At 33.9% G+C, this 22,485-nt stretch overlaps 1 protein-coding gene across 4 annotated transcripts in view; it reads right to left on the reverse strand.

Moving 5' to 3' along the window:
* The window catches only part of RAB27B (RAB27B, member RAS oncogene family), a 206,641-nt gene that overhangs the window by 14,805 nt on the left and 169,351 nt on the right, over positions 1–22,485 (reverse strand). For all 4 annotated transcript variants that reach the window (XM_031945939.1, XM_031945938.1, XM_031945937.1 and 1 more), the window contains 2 exons: positions 6,518–6,689; positions 3,331–3,416 (listed from right to left, as the gene is read on the reverse strand). In XM_031945939.1, coding sequence (XP_031801799.1) covers positions 3,331–3,416; positions 6,518–6,689 — 258 coding nt within the window. The remainder of the gene's footprint in view (positions 1–3,330; positions 3,417–6,517; positions 6,690–22,485) is intronic.

The following is a 22,485-nucleotide window of genomic DNA, read 5'->3' on the forward strand; positions in this document are numbered from 1 at the left end:
CTAGATGGCATAGTGGATAGAGTGCTGGGTCTGGAGTCAGAAAGATTCATCATCTTGAGTTCAAATTTTATTAGCTATGTGACCCTGAGCAAGTCACTTAACTCTATTTTCCTCAGTTTCCTCGTTTATGAGCTGGAGAAGAAAATGACCAGAATCTCTGCCAAATAAATCTCAAATGAAGTCATGAAAAATAGGGTATGACTGAAAAACAAATTAGCAACACCATTTCTATGGTATATATGCAGATCCCCTGAACTTGTACAGCTTATGTAACCTCTCCATAGAAAACATGCTAGGAAGCTTGCTTCTAGAATTGTGATAATATTTAAAGTTGAAATGGTAGAACATACATAGATATCCCATAGCTTGTGGCAATCCTTCTTCATGATGAAGAAAAGGCTTTTTTCATTAGCTTCGGAAGCATTCAAAAAACAAAAAAGGTCTCTTTTGCTTTAGTTATTCTTGAGGGATTTCAGTGGAACTCCTTTATTTCTGGTGACTGGTGAGAAACTATAAGGTCAAGGGATAGGTCTTAGGACCTTCTTTAATTTTTTTCCCTTATTTTAGGTGAAGAGAGTCTTGTGTCCTATTGAATTGGTATTACACAATCTGGCTTCTAGAGGAAATGCTTCAGGATACCCAGAACACTGAAAGGAGATTTCATAGGTGGCTCTGGGAGAGAGGACCAAAGTATACATAGTGCATCCTTTCACCCAGAATGAGATCACGGTTCTCTATTAACAGAGTCTACATTGTACCTAAGCTGCTATGCTTGCTGTTCTCCATTCATGACATTCCATCCCCTGGTTCCTGCTTTTTCACATTCTGTCTTTTACATTTAAAATGATCTTCCTCATCACCTCTCCCTCTTGTTTTTTTTTTTTGTTGTTTGTTTGTTTGTTTGCTTGTTTTTTTTTTTTTTTGTTTGTTTTTGTTTTTTTTTGCTTCCTCTAAGGTCCAGGTCAAGTTCAATCTTCTTGCAAAAAATTTTCCTTATCCATCCATTGTTAATTTTCTTCCCCACATTTTTACTTTTAAAAAATATTTATTTATTTTGCACAAGTTTTCTTCCTGCCTAATAGAAAGGAAGCTCTTTACAGATAAGAATCCCTCACATTAAGTCCTTGTCTCCATATTGTCAGCAACCTAGACCAATGCCTGACAGATAGGAAGACTTAATAAATACTTGTTGAATTGAATTAAATTAGATGATAGCAACCTTGCCTTCAGGGGTCTAGTTAGGGAAGTCAGAAAAAGGAACAGGTAAAATTAAATTAAACAGCAATAATGTATTTAAGTAATTAGGCAAACACAACAGAAAAGATGCCTTCGAGGTAGAAGGGTCCTTGCCAAATCATTCAAATTTCTAAAACAATAAGTTTTTGGCCAAGACATTTTTAGGCCCTAGGAAAGGACCTCCTTCCAGTGCAAGTTGGAATCTCATTTTTGCTTCTGAAAAGAATAAGGGTACTCTTGTCCTGTGAAGCTTGAAGACTTCATAGTAACGAATGGATGACTTTTCTTCCTTTCCATCATTCAGATAAAACTGAAAGTCAATTAGCTGTAATGTGATATTACAATGAATGGGTAGAATTTGGAAAGATGGAAAGAAAAGGGAAGGAAGCATTCTAGTAAAAAGATAAAATGGGCAAAACCATGAAGAAAGAAGTATACTTGGGGACAGCATAGTTTGGGTCAGTATAAAATGGAAGAGAATGTTTCCTCTAAATCAGGGCTTCTTGTAACCACTTTTCACCTGAGAAATTTTTACATGATCCTGGCTATATAGATATATAACAAAGGTAAACAAATCAAATATTTACTGATAAAAAATTATAAAGAAATTTATTTTTAAATTATTCTTTGGTGTGCAGGTAATTTTATCATCTATTAAAGATAAGAGCAAATTTGCCTACTTAATGAGATGGAGGTGTTTATTTTTCCATAGAGAATTAAATCTTGGTGGAATATTTTACTGTTGCCAAATTTTTCACAATCCTCCACATTCAGTTATGTGACCACCATATAGAGAAGTGACCCAGATTTTAAGAAACTTTGCTCTAAGGGATAGTGGAAAGGATGGGAGATAAGCCTGCTATGGGCTTAATAGTCTTTTTTCTCAAACTGTCTTTGCAAATTTTCATCTTTAAATATGTATCTTCTATTTTTCATTTATCCTTACATGAGCTCACCCCCTACTTAGTACAAAAAAAAAGCCCAGAGAGAACTTGAAAGAAGTCATCTTCATGAAGAATACAAAGATAACATTTCACAATTTTGCTTGCCAAAGATGACTAAATGCGCTACTTATTAATCATCTATAATTATCTAAAGAGAGACTGTCTGCCTATCATAGTACATAGATTGGAGTCAGGAAGACCTGGGTTCACTAGCCTCATAATCCCAGGCAGGTTATTTAACCTCTCAGTGCTCCTGGTGAATCCCCAAGTTGCAGAGAAAGTCTCAGTCTACATTGATGGGAGTTTTCTCGTTATTGTGTTCTCTATAGCAATAAAATTGTGGGTCAAAACCCCCATCTTAATTATCTAGAAATATTTTATTTTTATATCTTGCAGTAGTTACTGGATTTTGTACACAGGAACTTCCTCCCACAAGATTGGTCATAATCCACTTATGACTTAGAGAGTTATCTCAGTTTCAGGTATAATGATATGTCTGTGTCAGAAGTGAGATGATCTCAGATATTTCTGTATCCACTATACCCATGGTGCTTCTCTTTTGAAAGATTTTTTTTTTGTAACTTATGAGGCAAGAGCACTGGTCTGTAAGTTCTTAAGACTTAGATTTGAATCCTGCCATATGTACCTCCTAGTTATATCTATTTAAGACACCACCAGTAAGTCACTTAACCACTCAGTATGTTTCCTTATCTGTAAAATGAAGATAATAATAGCATTTAGAGAGTTGGTATAAGAATCGAGTGAAATAAGCATAAAGTGCTTTGCAAACCTAAAACGACTATACATATTTAACCATAATTATTGCCAGAATTTTTAGTCATCAATATTAACAATTTTCAAAAGAAGTTTTGGATTATTAGAAACGTATAGCTAGAAGCTAAAAAAATATAATGTTGCTTATAATAAAATGAGAGGATTGGTGCTAGAGACCAAGCTGTACAGCTGTGTGATCATGGGTAAATCACTTAATTTTTCTTAACCCCATTTTCCTGTTCTGTAAATAGAAATGATATTACTATCTATCTCACAGGGTTGTTTGCTGTGAGTAAAGTGCTTTTTATATTATGAAGTACTACATAAAGGTGAGCTCACAATGTTATCATTTATTATTGTTGTTGTTGGTTGTTACCTTTCTTGTCCAGCTGTATCCCAAAGCTGAAGGTGTACCTTAAAAGCTTTTCCTGGAGATCCATTTGGTCCTCGACCATTATATACCTAAAATATACAAATATAAAAATAATCAATTCATTATTCAGGAGAAGCAGCAATGGTTAACTGCTTCATCAACATGTTATCTACTTACTCTCTCTCCCATATCTTCTTTAAATCACTCTTATCAAAATTCACAGAAACCCAAAATAAATATCTTCCATTTCCCAAAAATGTTACTGTAAATACAATGCTTTAATATTAAGTATTTATAAAACAATAGACTATAAATGTTAAGTTTCAAATCTTTAATCTTACTACCTAAGCAGAATTTACCATTATCATCTTAAGTATTTTAAACCTAAATAATTCTAAATTCCTTCCTCACTTTAATGTCTTTGCTTATGGTAGTTGCTGCAGAAATGGCAAGACAATACAGTAGGTACTATATTTTTGTGATGAATTTCCATCAGGCCTTTAATGGATTCCTTTATTAACCATGGTTACCATGCTCTTAAAACAAAAATATTTAATTTTAAATTGTTGTCTGTTGCTTTTTAATAAAATCAAGTAAAACAGAACCCTTCTGCTTAAGCAGGACCCAGGATCAAGAGTTACATGAAAATACTTCACATGGAAAAATAGAGAGGAAGAACCTGTCTTCAAGTTTCCAGGAATTACCAAAAATAATACAATTATACAGTGCATCCATCATGCTTAGACAAAAGATATATTAAATATCTCTTAACAATTGGAACAATCCAAAACAAGAATAAACTCAGGGTTAGACTAATGAATCTACAGAGCACTAAGATCTTTACTAGGATGGAATTTTTGAGGAAAAACTGAACATTAGAATGGTTCTAAGAATCACAGATCTCATTTGTTTTCTAAAATTAATTTTTTAATGAACAAAATAAATTTTCTTTCCTTTACATGGGAAAAGAATGAAGAAAAAGCTTTTGTAAATAAATATGAATAATCAGGCAAAACAAATTCCTAAACTGATCTACTGATCACATATTTTAGATCTGAGAAAGACCATTAAAAGTCCTTCTTAGCCATTATAATCTGACAGTTGAGAAAACTGAGGTACAGAGAGGAAAAGCAAATTACTTAGCTAAGAAGGTCTAAGGGGATATTGGAACCATAATCTTTCTATCACTGATGCCACAGCCCTATCAAGTATACCAAATATCTGGTAAAATAATAGTGTATATTTTATCTGAAGAATTATTTTATTATCACAAACTTGATATTTAACAAATATAAAATCACAAGACCATAGAGTAAATCTCTAATTAAAATCTTAAAATTCCAAACTATTTTCTTGTTAATTAGGAAAGCAATTATATGCTACAAATTTTAACAATTTATTTATACTCATGTTTCTCTGCCAAATCCATCTGGGTATTTATAATATTTTATTGCCTTTTTTAATATTGTTATAGTCATTCTGACATTCATATTTTCCATTCTGTTGACCTTGCTTTGCATCATTTTATATAAATCTTTCCATGTTTATATATTTTTCATAATTTTCATTATTAAGTCATGATAGCAATAATGATAACATACCACAAATTATTTCACAATTTGCAATCATTGGACATGCTTGTTGCTCAAATAATATAAAGTGATAACAGATATAATTTTGACAATAATAAATCCTTAGCACTATATTTTAATCCTCAGGATAATGTCCTACTAGTTGGATCTCTGGGCCAACTGAGCACTACTACTCCATTTAACAAATCAAAAACTGAGACTCTTAGAGGTTAAATATATTGCCCAAGGTCTTTATAATCTATTCCCTGACTCTAAGCCTGGAACTTTTTTTATTAGGTCATATGTCTCATATATCATAATATATCTATTCCTAGAAAAAGTTCTACTATTGGGAATGAAAGTGTCTGAATATAGTCCAAAGTATTCTTGTTATCACATTCTCTGGAGAGTAATTGGATTATTCTCATATCTGTGATTTGAACAACACCATGCCTGATGTTGGAGATACAAAGACAAACAATAACACAGTCTGTGCCCTCAAAAAGTCTAGCCATAGTGCAATGAGAAATTTAAAGAGAAAAAGATCACTTTTATTTGAGAGTTAGAGAAGAGTTTCAGAGAAAAATTCATGGTAGAAATGGCCCTGAACTGAAAGAGAACAACAATTTCAAAAGGAAAAGATATATGAAGAGAGAATTCCAGTCATGGCAGGGATAGGGTCTGCAAATATATAGAGGGCGGGGTGGGTAGGACATCATTTAGTAATAATTTATAGTCCAACTTGTCTGAAACTGAAGGGTACAAGACATATCAACATTAAATAATAGCATCATACTGTAGAAGATCTTAGTTGCCAAATTAATGAGAGACAACACTGCATAATGAATTGAAAACCAGCCTAAGAATCAAGATTTGCATTCAGTTTCTGCTTCTGACACATATTGGCTGTGTAAGCCCAGGTCATTTGTCTAATTTCAATGTCAACAAACTCTAAGATTATATATTGCATATCAGGTGTCCATCTGCTTTGATAGAGGGAGTTCCTTCACTGGGAGTTTCCTATCCAGAGGAAGTCACAGATAGCTTTTTTTTTTTTAATTTGTATTTAATTCTATAGGAATTTAAAAAAAAAAAAACTCAGGAAGAGAATGATATGATTAGAATGATATATTAGGAAGATTTGTCAGCGGTGTGAAGGATGAATTGGACTGTGGCTAATTATCTTCCCTAAAGTCACAAAAAGGTAATGAATCTCGGGGATGAGATTTGAATCCAGGTCCTTGAGATTTCAGTTAATTCCTTTTAAGGATAAAATCCAAATTGACCCAAATTTTAAGTCAATGGATTCTAAAGGAATTCATTTAAAATTTTTTAGAACAATCTCTTAAGATCTCCAGAAAGTGCTATTTTCTGCAGTTCTGTGTATAATACTCATTATATTTAAACAAACAACAGTATGTTATTGTTAGTGAGGAATGCATCCTCCCCATCCAAAGATTCTTTTCTCTCCAGAAGGGAATATATAGGATTATAGATCAAAATGAACTTCCAGAGATTGTGAGTCTCACTAGAGGAAGTAAATGGATATTATTTAATGATAGCATCTCCATCTTTCTGCAAGAAAAGCACCTGAAGAGTAAGTTAAATTAAAAACTCACCACACGTTTTTCCCGAAAGTCTATTCCTACTGTAGTGATGAATTTGGGATTGAATTTATTGTCGGTATATCTATAAAGGAATGTAGTCTTCCCCACCCCTGAATCTCCAAGGGCCAGGAGTTTGATTAGATAATCATAATCACCATCAGTCATAATGCTGATCTTGGTGGACCTAGGGAAGAAAAAAATATTGGGTTAATTTTAATTTTTTTGTCTTTTCACTAATATTAAAATGCAATATTAATATGAACATTTTCTCATATGACCTTATTTAAAGGCACAAGTAAAGAGGAAATTGTAATTTATCTTTGACTCTTTGTGATTCCATTTGAAGTTTTCTTGGCAAAGATAATGAAATAGTTTACCATTTCCTTCTTCAGCTCATTTTACAGATGAGGAAACTGAGGCAAAACAGGGTTAAGTGACTTGCCCAGGGTCACTCTGACTGAGTGACTGAGACAGATGACTCTAGGCCCAGCATTCTATGCACTGAACTACCTAGCTATCCCTATAACTATAAAACAAATTAAAATATAGAAGGTTAGGGCTCAAAGATGAGTCAACAAAGTCCAGGTGAAGTGACTTATCCAAGGTCACAGGGCCAAGACTAGAACAAGAGAGTCTTCATTCTCGCATTCTTTGTATGATATGCTGCCAGAAATTGCCTAAGAAAAATCTGTAAATCTTTAAGTTTAAGCACACACATACACACATACATACACACACACGTTGTTCAGGAATGGTTTCTAAAAAATCCTGAAATAAAAATACATTCAAGACAGCAAATATTTGCCAAGTCCTTATCTCCTGTGTTCACTTTACTGGGTGCTAGTGATACAAAGGTGAAAAAGTGATGACAGTCTTTTCCCTCTAGAAAGATACAGTCAAATGAGTTAATATACTCTGCAAATCTTAAAATGTCAGCTCTTTTTATTTGTATCATTATTATCTAATGGTGAATAGGACATATACATAAAAATGTATAATCAAAGTTTAGGCAAGGATTGAGGCAAAGATGTCTGGGAAAATTTTTAAGAAAAATGAATACTTTCAGAAAAGCTTTTAGGATAAGTCATGTTACAAATAACCCAGAATATTGATTCTGAACATTCTTGAAATGCACACATGTCCAAATGTATATGTATACGTATGTATGCATGCCCATATATGTATGTTTATTTAAATTACTTAGATTTTTTTCTATTGTAGCATCATTTGTAGTCACAGAATCTCAGTTCAAATACCAACTTGCTTATTTGTGTGATCTTTGATAAGTCATTTAACATCTCTAGGCCCAGTTTACTCATCTGTAAAATGAGGGGATTTCTTCCTCTAGAATTCCTTGCAGCTCTAAATTTATTATTCTATGAGCTTTCTTTGTTTCCTTTTCTTTATTACAAAAGAAAATGGAATTAAGATAGTATGAATATGTTTAATTAGTGCCCTTTAACCTATAATATACTTGTCACACCCAACATGACTACCACTTGTTAAATAAATTATTCAGGTTTAAGGCATGCTGACCACAATGATTTTTTTTCCTTTCTCAATATTTGGACAGGACATAAATCATTTAGCAGGAAATGCATGAGAAATCAGCCTTTCATAATAGCCACCAATCCAAACGGCTTTCTTCAAGAAAGGGAAGGAATATAATCAGTTCTCTATTTCAAATTCCCTTCCAACATCAAAAACGACTAGATCTTTGGAAGACTTACTATTACTGAAATCAATGCAATTAGAACAAGAAATAAAGCTGTAAATTAAGGAAAATAAGTTGACTTTTGCTTTAAATATCTCTCATAAAGTTCTAATATCTGAGATAAATATGGATCTAATGCATACCTTCAGTCAGAGACATTCCTCAAAGGATAAGTGATCAAAGACTATCAATCAATCAATCAAGAAGAAATTATTAAATGCTTACTTATGTTCTATGAATCATGGGAGACAAAAGGGTACAAAGACAAAAGTTGTACTCTCAAGGAATCTATGTTCTATCAGGAAAGAAAATATGTATGTACATAGACATATTCAAAATTGATACAAGGTAATTTGGGGGTAGGAGGACTCTGGCAGCTAGGAGATTAGGAAATATATTATGAGTTGACCTTAAAAGGTGGAGAAGAGTACATATAAGGAATGCAAAGACACAAAGATAGGAAATGGCGAATCTAGTATTAGTAATAATAAAAGGGAGCAATTTGTAACAAAATTGGAAAAACTGATTAAGGTGAAGCTATACATGGATATAAGTACTAGAAAAATTTTTATAATTGAAGGAATAGGACTGTCTACACCACTATTTTGGGAGGGAACTTAGTGATGCTTTATTTCCTTCACAATTCTACTGTCTAGATGGGTTTTTCTCTTCTTCTACCTCCTTGTCCTTTTCCTCCTCTTTTTTCTTCTCCTCCTCTGACTCCAAATCCAAAATTCCTTCAGTTATAGCAATTTCCCCAGTGATTAAAACCAGGAAAGCCTCTAATCTCAGTCATTTGTACTTTTGTGTAAACAGTTTCTATTAATTTATTTCCTCTCATACGGGATGTTATATTTTAATGCCTTTTAACTTGGGAAAGTTTTGTTTTGTGTTAATGGAATTTCAGACTTGAACTTGGAAGCATTGGGGCCCTTTTTATACAATAAAATACTTTTTCCTTCTTTTCTTCTACAATATCATTTCATTCTCATATCTCCTCACTCACTCAACTCCTTTCAAGCGCTCTCTCTCTCTCTCTCTCTCTCCCTCTCTCCCCTTTCTTCCACCTTTCTCTCTCTATATATATGTATATGTGTGTGTATCCTTCCCTCACCATCCCATCTTTTTTCCCTCTCCCTCTTCCTCTCTCCCCTCTCTTTGTCTCTCTCACTCACTCTGTCTCTTTCCCTCCTTCCTTCCTTCCCTTCTTTCCTCCCTTTCTCCCTCTTCAGTTGAGCTTGAGCTCACAATTTAGGCTGAGAAGTACTGACTCGTTAAAATAAAATATAATCCATTGTTAACTCTTTGCTGGAGATGTTCTTTATACTAGAATTTTATATTGAAAGATGCCATCATTGATTGCCATGGGCAGGCCAGTCTCATACAAAAAAAAAAAAAGCAGTTTACATTGCTGCTGACAAGTGCTTAGGAAGGGACCCAGTGTTTCCAAGCTTGTCTAAAATCCCATTAAGAAAAACCAAATCTTTCACAAGAGGTTAAAAGGCTTTAAAATATAAACAGTCCAAATGAAAGAAAACAGATTGACTAAAGTTTATTTACACTAAAGTATAAATGCCTCAGATCAGATACTTTTCTGCGTTAATCTTCAAGAAAACTGGTTTTTGCTGAAGGAGTTTTGATCCTTTTAGTCCTGGACATCCTTTGATCAAAATCCAACTTTGAAAATTATTCTTTGTATATATAGAGAATTGACTCTAATTTATAAGAAATCAAGCCATTCTCCAATTGATAAATGGTCAAAGGATATGAACAGACAATTCTCAGGTGAAGAAATTGAAACTATTTTTAACCATATGAAAAGATGCTCCAAGTCATTATTAATCAGAGAAATGCAAATTAAGACAACTCTGAGATACCACTACACACCTGTCAGACTGGCTAGAATGACAGGGAAAAATAATGCGGAATGTTGGAAGGGATGTGGGAAAACAGGGACACTGATACATTGCTGGTGGAAGTGTGAATATATCCAACCATTCTGGAGAGCAATTTGGAATTATGCTCAAAAAGTTATCAAACTGTGCATATCCTTTGATCCAGAAGCGTTACTACTGGGCTTATATCCCAAAAAGATCATAAAGAAGGGAAAGGGACCTGTATGTGCACGAATGCTTGTGGCAGCCCTCTTTGTAGTGGCTAGAAACTGGAAAATGAGTGGATGCCCATCAGTTGGAGAATGGCTGAATAAATTGTGGTATATGAATATTATGGAATATTATTGCTCGGTAAGAAATGACCAACAGGATGATTTCAGAAAGGCCTGGAGAGACTTACACGAACTGATGCTGAGTGAAATGAGCAGGGCCAAGAGATCATTATATACTTCAACAACAATACTATATGATGACCAATTCTGATGGACTTGGCCATCCTCAGCAATGAAATCAACCAAATCAGTTCCAATGGAGCAGTAATGAACTACACCCAGCAAAAGAATTCTGGGAGATGACTAAGAACCATTACATAGAATTCCCAATCCCTATATTTTTGCCCACCAGCATTTTTGATTTCCTTCACAGGCTAATTGTACAATATTTCAGAATCCGATTCTTTTTGTACAGCAAAATAACGGTTTGGTCATGTATACTTATTGTGTATCTAATTTATATTTTAATATATTTAACATTTACTGGTCATCCTGCCATCTGGGGGAAGGGGTGGGGGAAAGGAGGGGAAAAATTGGAACAAGAGGTTTGGCAATTGTCAATGCTGTAAAGTTACCCATACATATAACCTGTAAATAAAAGGCTATTAAATTTAAAAAAAATTATACATAAAAAATGTTTGGTAGAATTCACATGTTAAAAAAATAAAGAAAAGAAAATTATTCTTTGTGACCTTGAAAAAGTCACTAACCTCTATGGGTTCCAGTTTCCTCATAAATAAGTAGGAAATTAGGATTTTCAAGTCCCTTTAGGGAAAGAAAGAACATGAAGGCAACTAGAAATCTGAATGTATGGGGAGGGTAGAAAAGTAGGAGGGAAGAAACAGAGAGATCCCTGCAAAAGAAATGGCAAAAGGTAATTAAAAGGAAGGCTGGGGACCCTGCCCACTAACTTCTGCTATTTGTAATTTTGCTTCTGTCTGTCCCTGTTTCTTGCTATTCTAGTGATTGGAAAGGTTATTTCTTGCCCGATCAACAAACTGTGAGTAAATCCCTGAAAGAGATATAAACAAGAGCCTGAAGCCCTGCACTCAAAGAGCTTACATTACAATACTATTAGAGGAAACCAATGTATAAATAGATGAAAAAATAAATATCAATGCAAGAAAATAATTCCAGAGGTAAGATAATATAATAGCTGATAAATTGCCAAATGTGAAGGGGTTGGGGGGAAGGAGATACCAGAGGAGGAATATACATTTATATAGTACCTACTGTGTGTGAGGAACATACCAAGTTTTATCTCATTGGATCCTCACCACAACCCTATAAATTAAGTGCTATAGGTGATTGAGCCTTGCAGTTGAGTGAGAAAAAGACAAAAGATTTCAACTGGGTCGCAAAGTATGTGCAGAATTTAGGCAGACAGAAAAGGAGAAAGAGGTCACGTAAAAAGGAGAAGACAGCAGGAGCAAGAACATAGCACTAATGAAATATAAAGTACTTTGGGGGAGTGAGTGGACAGACCATTTTAGCTCTTAGAACATAGAATTCAAATAGAGAAGTCAGACATAAAGTTGCAAAAGAAAGTTAGGGATAATAGAATAAAAGAATAAATAGAATAAATGCCAGGTAAATAAGGTTGGACCTCATCTTGGCTCAGACAAAAAACTTTAAAAAAATTTAATGTAAATCAATACATACTATTTTTTTTCTGTTTTTTCTCTCCCATGATTTTTTCCTTTTGTTGATTTTTCTCTCTCCACATGATTCATAAAACAATGTTCATTTAAAAATTAAAAAAATTGATATCTAAAATGAAGAATATCCTTTTGTAAATGGATTTTTCTAAAAAAAAAGGTTTCTAAGTAAAAACGAAGGAAAAACAAGGATGTCTCCTCTTCTTAAAAAACATTTAAGAAATGTTTCTCTTTTTTGAAACAATATTTACAAAACTTTTTAACATTTAAAAAAAAGTCCTTTTAAAAAATATAGTTTCTAGCTGTAGTTATCCTTCCCACATTGATGTTTACAATTCTTTTTCTTCCACTCCTGCCTTCTCCACCAATTGATTTCAACTGCTTTAGGTACTTGTAACCATTGTTCATTTCTCCTACTGAAGGACACAGGCAGATGATTCAGAGCCACACCTAGAGTCTACTTCATTTGTGTTACTGGATGAATATTTTAGTTTAGTTCTAGAAATATATCTAAGATTTGTCTATAAGACTAATTGCCGTGGTCACCATACTGGGTGATTCAGCTTACATATTAAAAATACAAACAGTGATCAAAGTCAAATTGGTGTGGTTTATCACAATGGCCCATTCAGGGAGATCAAGGATCTTGAGATATACTTGCACAGATTATGTTCTTTCTCCTTAATGGTATTCTATACTATTTGTGTTTAAACCCAATCACTTTATTAACTTTTCATTCATTTAACATTTCTGAGTATGTATATACAATATACAATAGTACAAATAGGTGGCAGTGACTAGAGTGCTAACCCTGGAGTTAGGAAAAAGTATGTTCAAGTACAGCCTCAGATATTTACTGGGCAATTATTTAATCTTGTTTGCCTCAGTTTCCTCATCTATAAAATGAACTAGAGAAGGAAATGGCAAACTGCTCCATTATCTGTGTCAAGAAAATCCCAAATGAAGTTATGAAGATTCAGATATAATTGAATCAATTGAACAAAAACAACAACATATAAGCATTCATAGTGAACATATAACAAGCATATATTATGATATATAATGCTATATATGTATATTATATTTATAGTATATGTTGCATATAATGTAAAATGTAATCATATTACATAATTGTAATATAATATGCATCTATTAATATATTATACATATTTATGCATGGATATATGTGTACATATAAACATATAAATGCATATATGTATATGTGTATGCAAGTATATATATACACACATACATATTTATTGATTTGGTTATTTATTCATTTATTCATCCATCCATTCATTAATTTATTTATTTGCTTATATGTAAACATAAGAGGTGGCCTGGGTATAGAATCTACAGATTTTGCCTTGGAACCATAAAAACTTGAGTTCAGGTTCCATTATTACTACATATTGGCTATGTGATTCTGCGCATATGAATTAACTGCTCAGTGTTCTAGACAACTCTTGAAGACTAGATTTAGAGAAGGTATCCACATGCATTGGTAGAAGAGTTCCTCATCTAGGAACTCCTTATACCAATGAATACATAAGTATAATCCTTATCCCTTTATTCATGAAGTTACTTATTCATATACACGTTCATATACATGGATACATATATTTGTGTGTATGCATATAACACATATATATGGATAAGATGGTGGTATTTAGCCTAGACCTGAGATTTCCCTTTAGCATTCTATTTAAAATTCATTTTTTCTTATAACACATTCTGTGAGGATTGTCTTTTCACCATAAATCCATGTTGGTTTGATGGACCAAATTTGTGTTTATACTTCAAAGTCTGGACTTTGAGGCAATATGCCAGTGTATAGGAAGCTGGCTTCGATTCAGGATGACTTGCGTGTAAGTCCTTCCTCTGACACACACCAGTTCTGTGACCCTGGGCAGGTCTCCAGAAGGGGCCTAGTGATCAATGATTCTCTAAAAAGGCTTCACAAAGTTTCATCTGCCCCACACAAGACAACACAATCCATAGCTTCAGCTCGGGGAAGAATGAAAGAACCAGGGAGTTTGCCAGCACCAGTTATTCTTGTATGACGACTGATGGACTTGTCATTCTTTTGTTGTCCTGATACACAAAGAGAGAAGAGCCAGGGCAGTGTCATGTTTCAGGAAATGTGTCTGATAGTCATTATCAGTGTGTCACAAGCTCTACCGCAAGAAACCCTGAATCCTTTAGATAGAAGAAGAGTGTCACATGCTTGGCCCTTCTAGGACCAGGAGCAAAAGGTGGGAGGACAGGAGGGAGAGGCTACTGAATGTCAACACTGATCTTTCTCTATTCTTTTTACAAATGAAAAAATCAACTGAGATTTTAGAGATGACTTAAAGTTCATGGAGATCAATTTATTCAGCTTTCTGATTTTGTTGTTCACTTGCTACAGCCATGTCTTTGTGATCCCATTTGGGGTTTTCTTGGCAAAGATACTAAAGTGGTTTGCCATTCATTTCCTTCTTCAGATTATTTTACAGATGAGGAAACTGAAGCAAAAGGAGTTAAGTGACACAACTAGATAGAATGTGACCTGGAATCAGCAAAACTTGAGTCCAAATTCACCCTCAAAAATTTGCTAGTTGAGTGACCTTGGTCACTTCACTCCTTTTCCTGAAGTTTTTGTTCTCAGTAGCTTTATACTATTAAAAATCATTGAGAACGTGTCCTAAGAGTTTTTATGTATATTATATTTATAGATATTTACTACATTAGAAATAAAAACAAAATTTTATTTGTAGACCCTCTGAAAGGGTTTCAGGATATTTTCTGGAACATACTTTGAAAACTACTGATTTAAAGGATATAACTGTGGTTGAAATTTATTATTCTAAATAAATACAAATAAACTTAAGTAAGATGCAATAAAATATGGAACTGAATTTTAATGAACTATTTCAAAGATGAGAAAGTTAAATGCTTCACAAATAAAAAATTACATAATTTTAGAATCTGAGAATTAAAAGGAATTTTAGGACCCCTCTGGTCCAATGCAAACCAGACAGAGCTCTTATACAACATATTTTTAAAATGGCTTATTGCCTTTTCTTGAAAATTCATGAGCCAGACAGGACAGACAGCCTGTTCTACTTTTGGAGAACTCAAAATGTGAGATAGTTTTCTCTTAGGCTTATCTTAGTCTGCTTCTATGTAATATCTATTACTGCTCCTAGCTCAGACTTCTGGATTTTGAGACTCTTGATCATAATACTTTTTGCTTTTCCATTGATCAATATCCTTTCTAAAATGTGATGCCCTGAATCTCATTGTTATATTGCAATGTTAACTCATGTTGATTTTCCAGTCCACAAAATTTCTAGATGTTTTTTAGACAGTGGGCTGGCTGTCCAGACATTGCTATGTAATTAGTATTTCAACTTTATAGCAGTTAGAAGCATCAATTGACTTGACCTACATTGTGAAATGACTCCATTTGATCGGTGGAGGCAGTATAGTCATAGCCTTAATGAATTAAACCACACTTTCTAACATAAAAATGGCAGCTTGTTTGGATTTCAGAGTTTATCTTAATTTGATTGTCCTGAATTGTACTATAACCAGTACAATAAAGTCATAGGATCTCTCCCAACAGTTATTTCTTTGAGTTATAGCCAGGGGTTATCATACATATAATCAATTATTCAATATGATTTCACATAACTTCATTAATGTCCCCAAGGTTAAATTTTAAATGATGGATGAGAAAAATTCTGTATCAGGGCTACATATCAATAGTAAGAAATACTGTTTCTAAAAAAAAAATCCAAGTTATTTGAATCTTTTGTTCTTTGTTCATTGCACCCTATTGCATTGGGTTCTACTGAAATCATAATAAATTATTTGGATTTCCAGTTTATACTATGTCAAAACATTAATTGATCTAAATGACAGGAGATGACTCACTTTTAAAGTTGGGATGGAGCTGAAAAATAAGTCCGAGTCAAATTAATTGAACCACATTTTCTTAAACTCACAGTGGTTGATGCATCTATTCTAGCAAATCTATTTGAAAAAGAAATATAAATTCATAGCATTGCTTTTTCTCTCTTCAAGTATGACAGAGAACTGGATTACTGATAATGAATGATATTGTGTGAAGAGTGTAAAGAAAATTTGGCTTTGTCCCTAACCTCTGCTAGTGGGTTGGTTCTTTTCATGTTCCTGGTTTTGCTTATTCCATCTTTAATCTGAAAATGTTAGATAAGTTGATTATTAGAGTGTCTTACAAAATTTAGGACTATAAGGAGAGTATTGGTATTTAGGAATGATTGAAATATACAACTCAGCTTCGTCACATTAGAATGGAAGGGAAATAGCACATGAGTTATCATAGCATGACCCATAGGTACTAGAGTTGTGTGTGTTCTGGACCTCACTGGTGAACTCTATGGACACCTTCTAGGAATAATGTTTTCTATGAATAAAGTACATAGAATTACAAAGGAAAACAATAACATTGAAATAAAGGTTTATTTTTTCCCATTTAAATTAACAGACCCCATAAAATTCATTCACAAACTTCTTTAAGGTCTCATGTTAAGAAACCTGGTATAACCCATCCAACATCTTTATTTGAATCAAATTATAAACATTAGATGAAATAATGCTACATGGAAGAATTAGTTCCTTAGAATAATGTTATAAATTGGTGATTGAATAACCAACATAATTTGGGGGTTTTACAGTTTTATGGCACCAGAGGGGAATATCTGGATTTAATTGTGATTTAATTGGTGATAGGTTTTATTACAATACATTAGTAATGTCATTGCAAAATAAAATTAATAGTGGCTAATTTGTGTAGGATATGACTATCTTCTGAAATGACCCTTTCTCTCATGATAATAAAACATTAATTTTTTCTAACATTTTTTGGAAGGGAAGGCATTAAGAAAACCTTTTAAATTCCGAATAAACTCTATGGCTTCCTAAACACAAGTGTTAAAAAATGTTTTTTTTTGTTTGTTTGTTTGTTTTTTTTGTCAGCATCCCTTTCTTTTTCCTTCCCCTTCCTGGAAATAACCATCTCTCCTTCTCCTGTTCCTTTAGGTTATCTTCCCCAAATGTACTCCTTTCATGGATTTATTTTTTCCTCCTCTATGATATTTCCATAATCCCTTAGTCATTCCTTTCATTCAACCCCATTCATAGGGACTGGTGGTCCCTCTTTCCTGTACTGGGGAGCACAGCTGTGTGCTGCTTTATCATTAAAGCTGGTTTGGTGAAAACTTAATTTGCTTGAGAACCAGCCTGATGAGAAACCTGTAGTTTACTAACTGTGCTGAGAAGTCAAATCACAGCACAATTAAAAATGACTCTTCGTCCTAGGCATTTTAAACCACATCCCTCCCCCACTCCAGCCCAGCTCTCCAAAAAGCTTTTTCTGACCTATTTAAGCATATTCAGATGAATTATTTTAATGTTTCCTACTATCAGATCATTAAAATACAACAGGATTCAGAGAAGTATCAACTTGCCATGTTGCTGATTCCACATAATATTTCCTTAAGTGGAAACTTTTAAGAAAGATGTGATAATAAAAACTTAACCTGGTCCCTAAAAATCATGTCCATATAGATGAAAAAGTGACAATGCCTCAGTGGAGTACATTTCATATCAATTATCATTAACAGTAACACCTTTATAGATTTATGAAGTTTATAAAATGTTTTGTTAGATAGTTATACTAAAGAAATTCTGCATCACATTTGGAATGCTTCATGATTTGTAAAACACTTAACATATCCTCTCATGTTGTGCTCACCATAATTCTGAACTAGGTAGTTTACAAATGAGGAAACTGAGGCCCAAAGAGAAAAAGGTGTTTGTGTGATGTTACGCAGTTATTAAGTGGCAGAGACAATTTAAATTGATGTTCTTTGACTCTGTCAATCCTGTGTTCTTTGCACTAAGAAACAAGGTTAAAGATATGATCCAAAATATCTTATGCTATCTGACAAATGTGTATCTTTTGCTTTCTTTTATGCTCAGATTAGATGTACCTTCTCCATGAAGCTTTTCATGATTCATCTCTGACAATGCCAGGATCTTCTCTCAGAGCATCTCTTCTCTCAAAACATCTCTCAAAGAGCTTTATACCTCTTTGAGTACATCATAGTTTTGTATGTATTCTATTGTACATTATTTATCTTCCATATTTAATTGTAAGCTTCTTGAAAGCAAGGAACATATTTCTATTCCCCCATTACCAAATAAAGTGACTTATGTATAGTAAAGAGTTAAGAAATATATGTTGACTGAAAATTATTTTAAAATATTACTTTCCAGCTAATGTAAATTTAATATATTCCCCTTTTATAGAGTAAAGCTAATTGAATTTTTATCTTAAATTTTTTTATTATGAATTAAAAATTAACATTAAAAGAAAAGCAAGAATTTCATTATAGAATTTGAATTTCTATTACACATATTTTTGTGTAATATATATTTTTTTACTATATTTAATAACATATGATTTGCCTGTTATTAGGTAGTAAAAAGTATTCCTTTTGTGTTACCTTTTTGGTTGATTTTTCAAAACTGCTCCCTACCTGCAATGTCTGAGAGGTGAACTGTTGTTACTAAATTGAGTCTGAACTGATGCTATAAACTAAGAAACCAGGATGCAAAACAGCTCGATTCCCTTTCTTCACCTCCCCAGCCATTTGCCAGCCAAGACAAGGTGCAGGCTAATGTTATTTTTAAAGTTATGTGGAAAACTGATTAGAGAGGGGAGAGAAGGAAAGTGAAAAGACTGATGGAATTAGGATTTATAGAAGATAGAAGGGAATGGAATCAAGAGAATAGATAGAAGGGTCAGCCTTAATTAATACCAAAAATTCTTTTCCTCCTCCTCCTCACTCCATTCCACATGGAAAGAGAAAGAAAGAAATGATATAGAGGTCTAAGGAATGGAGTCCAGAGGTGGAGGTGAATTACAAGGATCCCACCAAATGGCTTCAATCTTTTTAGTGAAGTAAGAGACTGAGAACTCAATTATAAATGTGCTTGAGTGGGTCTGGTATTGAGAAGAGAAGAAGAAAAAATGTTTATAATAAATTCTGTGCAGAATGAGATAAAGATTAATAAGAGTAGAGTAAAAGGCTCCTAGGGGCAGCTAGGTAATAGTGGATAGAGCACCAGGCCTGAAATCAAGGAAGACTTATTATCTTGCTGAGTACACATTCAACCTCAGAACTAGGTAAATCACTTTTAACCCTGTTTGCCTCAATTTCTCATCTGTTAAAGGATCTGGAAAGGAAAATGGTAAACCAATCCAGTAGCTCTGCTAAGAAAACCTCAAATGAAGTCATGAAAATTTGGACATCATTGAAATGACCAAACAACTACAACAACAACAAAGGGTTCTTCAAGCAAGTAGGTGAGCCTAGCTGAGATTATGAGCCATAAAATTTTCGTGGATGAAATCAACTCAATAGCAATACTTGTTCTAGATATGTTCAATAGTTCTACAACTAGAGTGAACAAAGCAAATGGTGGAGGTCATCTAGTGATGAGATTAGACAGATGTGGTCACAATGACTAGTGTTGCTGGAATGGCAAACTGTAGAGGAAGTAGGGAAAGGAGGTTAAAGCCTGGTGTGGTAAGTAAACATTATTGTTTAAGGGGCTAAAAGTTATGATGATGATGGTGAAAAGTAGCATAAGTACTAAGATGATACCAGAAATAGAAAGATCATAGAATTGTTGGTCTAGACTTGAAAGGGATTCCAAAGGCCATTGAGTCTAACTCCAAATAAGGAAACTGAGACTCATAGAGGTTTAAGTGGCTTTCAAAAGTCACAGCAGTATTAGGTGGCAGAGGTGGGCTAGGAACTCGGGACCTCTAACTTTACAACCCATAATATTTCCACTGAACCACACTACCAACTAAGACACCATGGTCATAGAAGAGAAGTTCAAAGCTCTAGATCCTGATTTAGATACAATTCTAAGAGAATGAGCGCTCTAAGGTATGGTCACATTTCCATATGGCTGGCAAAGGAAATATTTGAATTTGAATAGGTTGAACCATCATGAGGTTGGGCTTTTGTTCCTTATACTACTTTTACTCCATTTTATATTTTCCTCAATTATATGTTAAAAGAATTTTAAAACTTTTTTTGAAGTTTTGTGTTTCAAATTCTCTTCCACATTAGAAAGCATAATGAAGAATGAAATAGGGGCAGCTAGGTGGTGCGGTGGATAGAGCACCAGCCCTGAAGTCAGGAGGACCCAAGTTCAAATCTGATTTCAGACACTTAACACTTCCTGGCTGTGTGACCCTTAGCAAGTCATTTAACCCCAATTTCCTCAGCAAAAAGAAAAAAAAGAATGAGATAGTTTAAGGTCACCCAATGAAGTATGTAACAATATTGGGAACATTACCCATATTTTGTAGCTTCTGGCTTGAACCAAGGCTTTTGTTATTACCAAGAATGTTCTGCAGTTTCATGGCTCCAGGAAGCATTATAGAATTGAAAAAGGATCTTAGAGGACACATAATGCAAATCCTTCATTTCACTGATGATAAAACTGAAGGAAGGATGAGATTTCATCATCAAAAGCAATCAACAAGCATTTTGTAAGTGAATACCATGAGCCAAACCCTGTCTTAGGTGCTAAGGATGTAAAGACAAACAGTACCTTCCTTATGAAACTTGCATTCCTGTTTTTGGACAAACTATATCCAACAATGACTCCAAAATGTTATAATGTGAAATAGAGTTTTAGAATCCAAATATAAGTCTTTATAATTATCTCCATAGGACTTGCAGATAGCATAGTAGTACATTGGCTCTCAAATCAGGAAGATTCATCTTCCTGAGTTCAAATCCAGCCTCAGAACCTTATTAGCTGTGTGACTTTGGGGAAGTCATTTAAACCTGTTTGCCTCAGTTTTCTCATCTGTAGAATGAGCTGGAGAAGGAAATGCAAACCACCTCAATATTTTCACCAAGAAAACCCCAAATGGGGTCATGAAGAATGGGGATACAACTGAAACAAGTGAACAGCAACAACAAAAATTATCTTCAAAGAATTTCATATAATTAGATTTGATATGCTTAATAAAATATTCATTGTTTGACCCAATGCAGCAGGCTGCTGAAATAGGATTCAGACTTGTCTAACAATAAGCTCTCTTTTACAGCACTGTATCCTTTGGCAAATTTGATAGGTGTGTTGTCTGTACCTTTATCCCAGTAATCTATAGTCATCTCCTTCTGGCCAATCACCTTCACTGGGAAGCCATGCTGTCCTGATTGGTGGTAGCCTCTAGATGGTGGTTATTCAGGAAAAACATAGATTTGCTTTATTTTTATTCCTACTTTTCTACAATTTCTTACCCATCAAAGGCCTTATGGAAGAACTTTCCTTCTCTCTAACTCACCTTTCCTCAGGTGTAGAAATATGAATTATGATCAAATCAACACAGTCAAATTAATCTTGCTACTATTCTTGGGTAGCCTACATCAATATGTACCCCTGAGGTCCTGATCTCCTTTGGGAGTATTATAGAGTGTTGGATCTAGAGTCAAGGGAACCTGTTCAGATTCTGCCTCTGACCCTTAATAATTGTGTGACTCTCCACAAATCACTTAACTTTTCTGAACTTTATTTTTCTCATTTGTAAAATGATGGGGTTGTAACAAATGACATATAAGGGCTCTTCCAAATTTAAAATTATGATTCTATGATCCAATGATATTTATAACTCCCCAAAACAAAGTGGCTATTGTTCCCTTTTATATGATGTTTCCCACATGAAAATGTAAATTTCTGAAGGCAGGGATTGTCTTTCTCTTGTATCAATATTTCCAGTGCATAGCATGATGCTTGACACATTTTAGGCAGTTAATAAATACTTTTCTTCTTTCTATTAATTTCTTTGTTCATTTATGGGGAAGCTAAATAATACAGAACATAGATCTTTGGTGCACATCTGTAAGATACTTGCTAAGTTGACATTGGTTTTAAATCATTTAACTGGCTGTGAATCTACTTAACCACAATCTCCATTAACCTTCATATCCCTTTCTTGTTTACAGGGAAATCATGTCAAATATTTTGTTGAAATTATGATAAACTATAACTGCAACATTTTCCTGATCTACCATTTAAGTAATTATCACTAAAGGTAGCTACTGGAACAGTGGATAGACCTAGAGTCAAAATCTGTAGTCAGGACCTGGAATCAGGAAAACCTGAATGCTAATCCTGTCTCCCACAGACACATTAGTTATGTTACCCTGGCCAAGTCACCAAATCTCCGTCTGCATTTCATTAATTGTAAAATGAGGAAAATACCTACTAGAATTATTGTGAGGATCAAATGAGACATTCATAAAGAACCTTGCAAACATTAAAGTGCTAAATATCATTACATATGGGGCACTGAAGGACTAAGGTGGTTTCAGTGGAT

The sequence above is a fragment of the Sarcophilus harrisii genome, chromosome 1 (genome assembly GCF_902635505.1).
Source record: "Sarcophilus harrisii chromosome 1, mSarHar1.11, whole genome shotgun sequence".
NCBI classification, from domain to species: domain Eukaryota; kingdom Metazoa; phylum Chordata; class Mammalia; order Dasyuromorphia; family Dasyuridae; genus Sarcophilus; species Sarcophilus harrisii.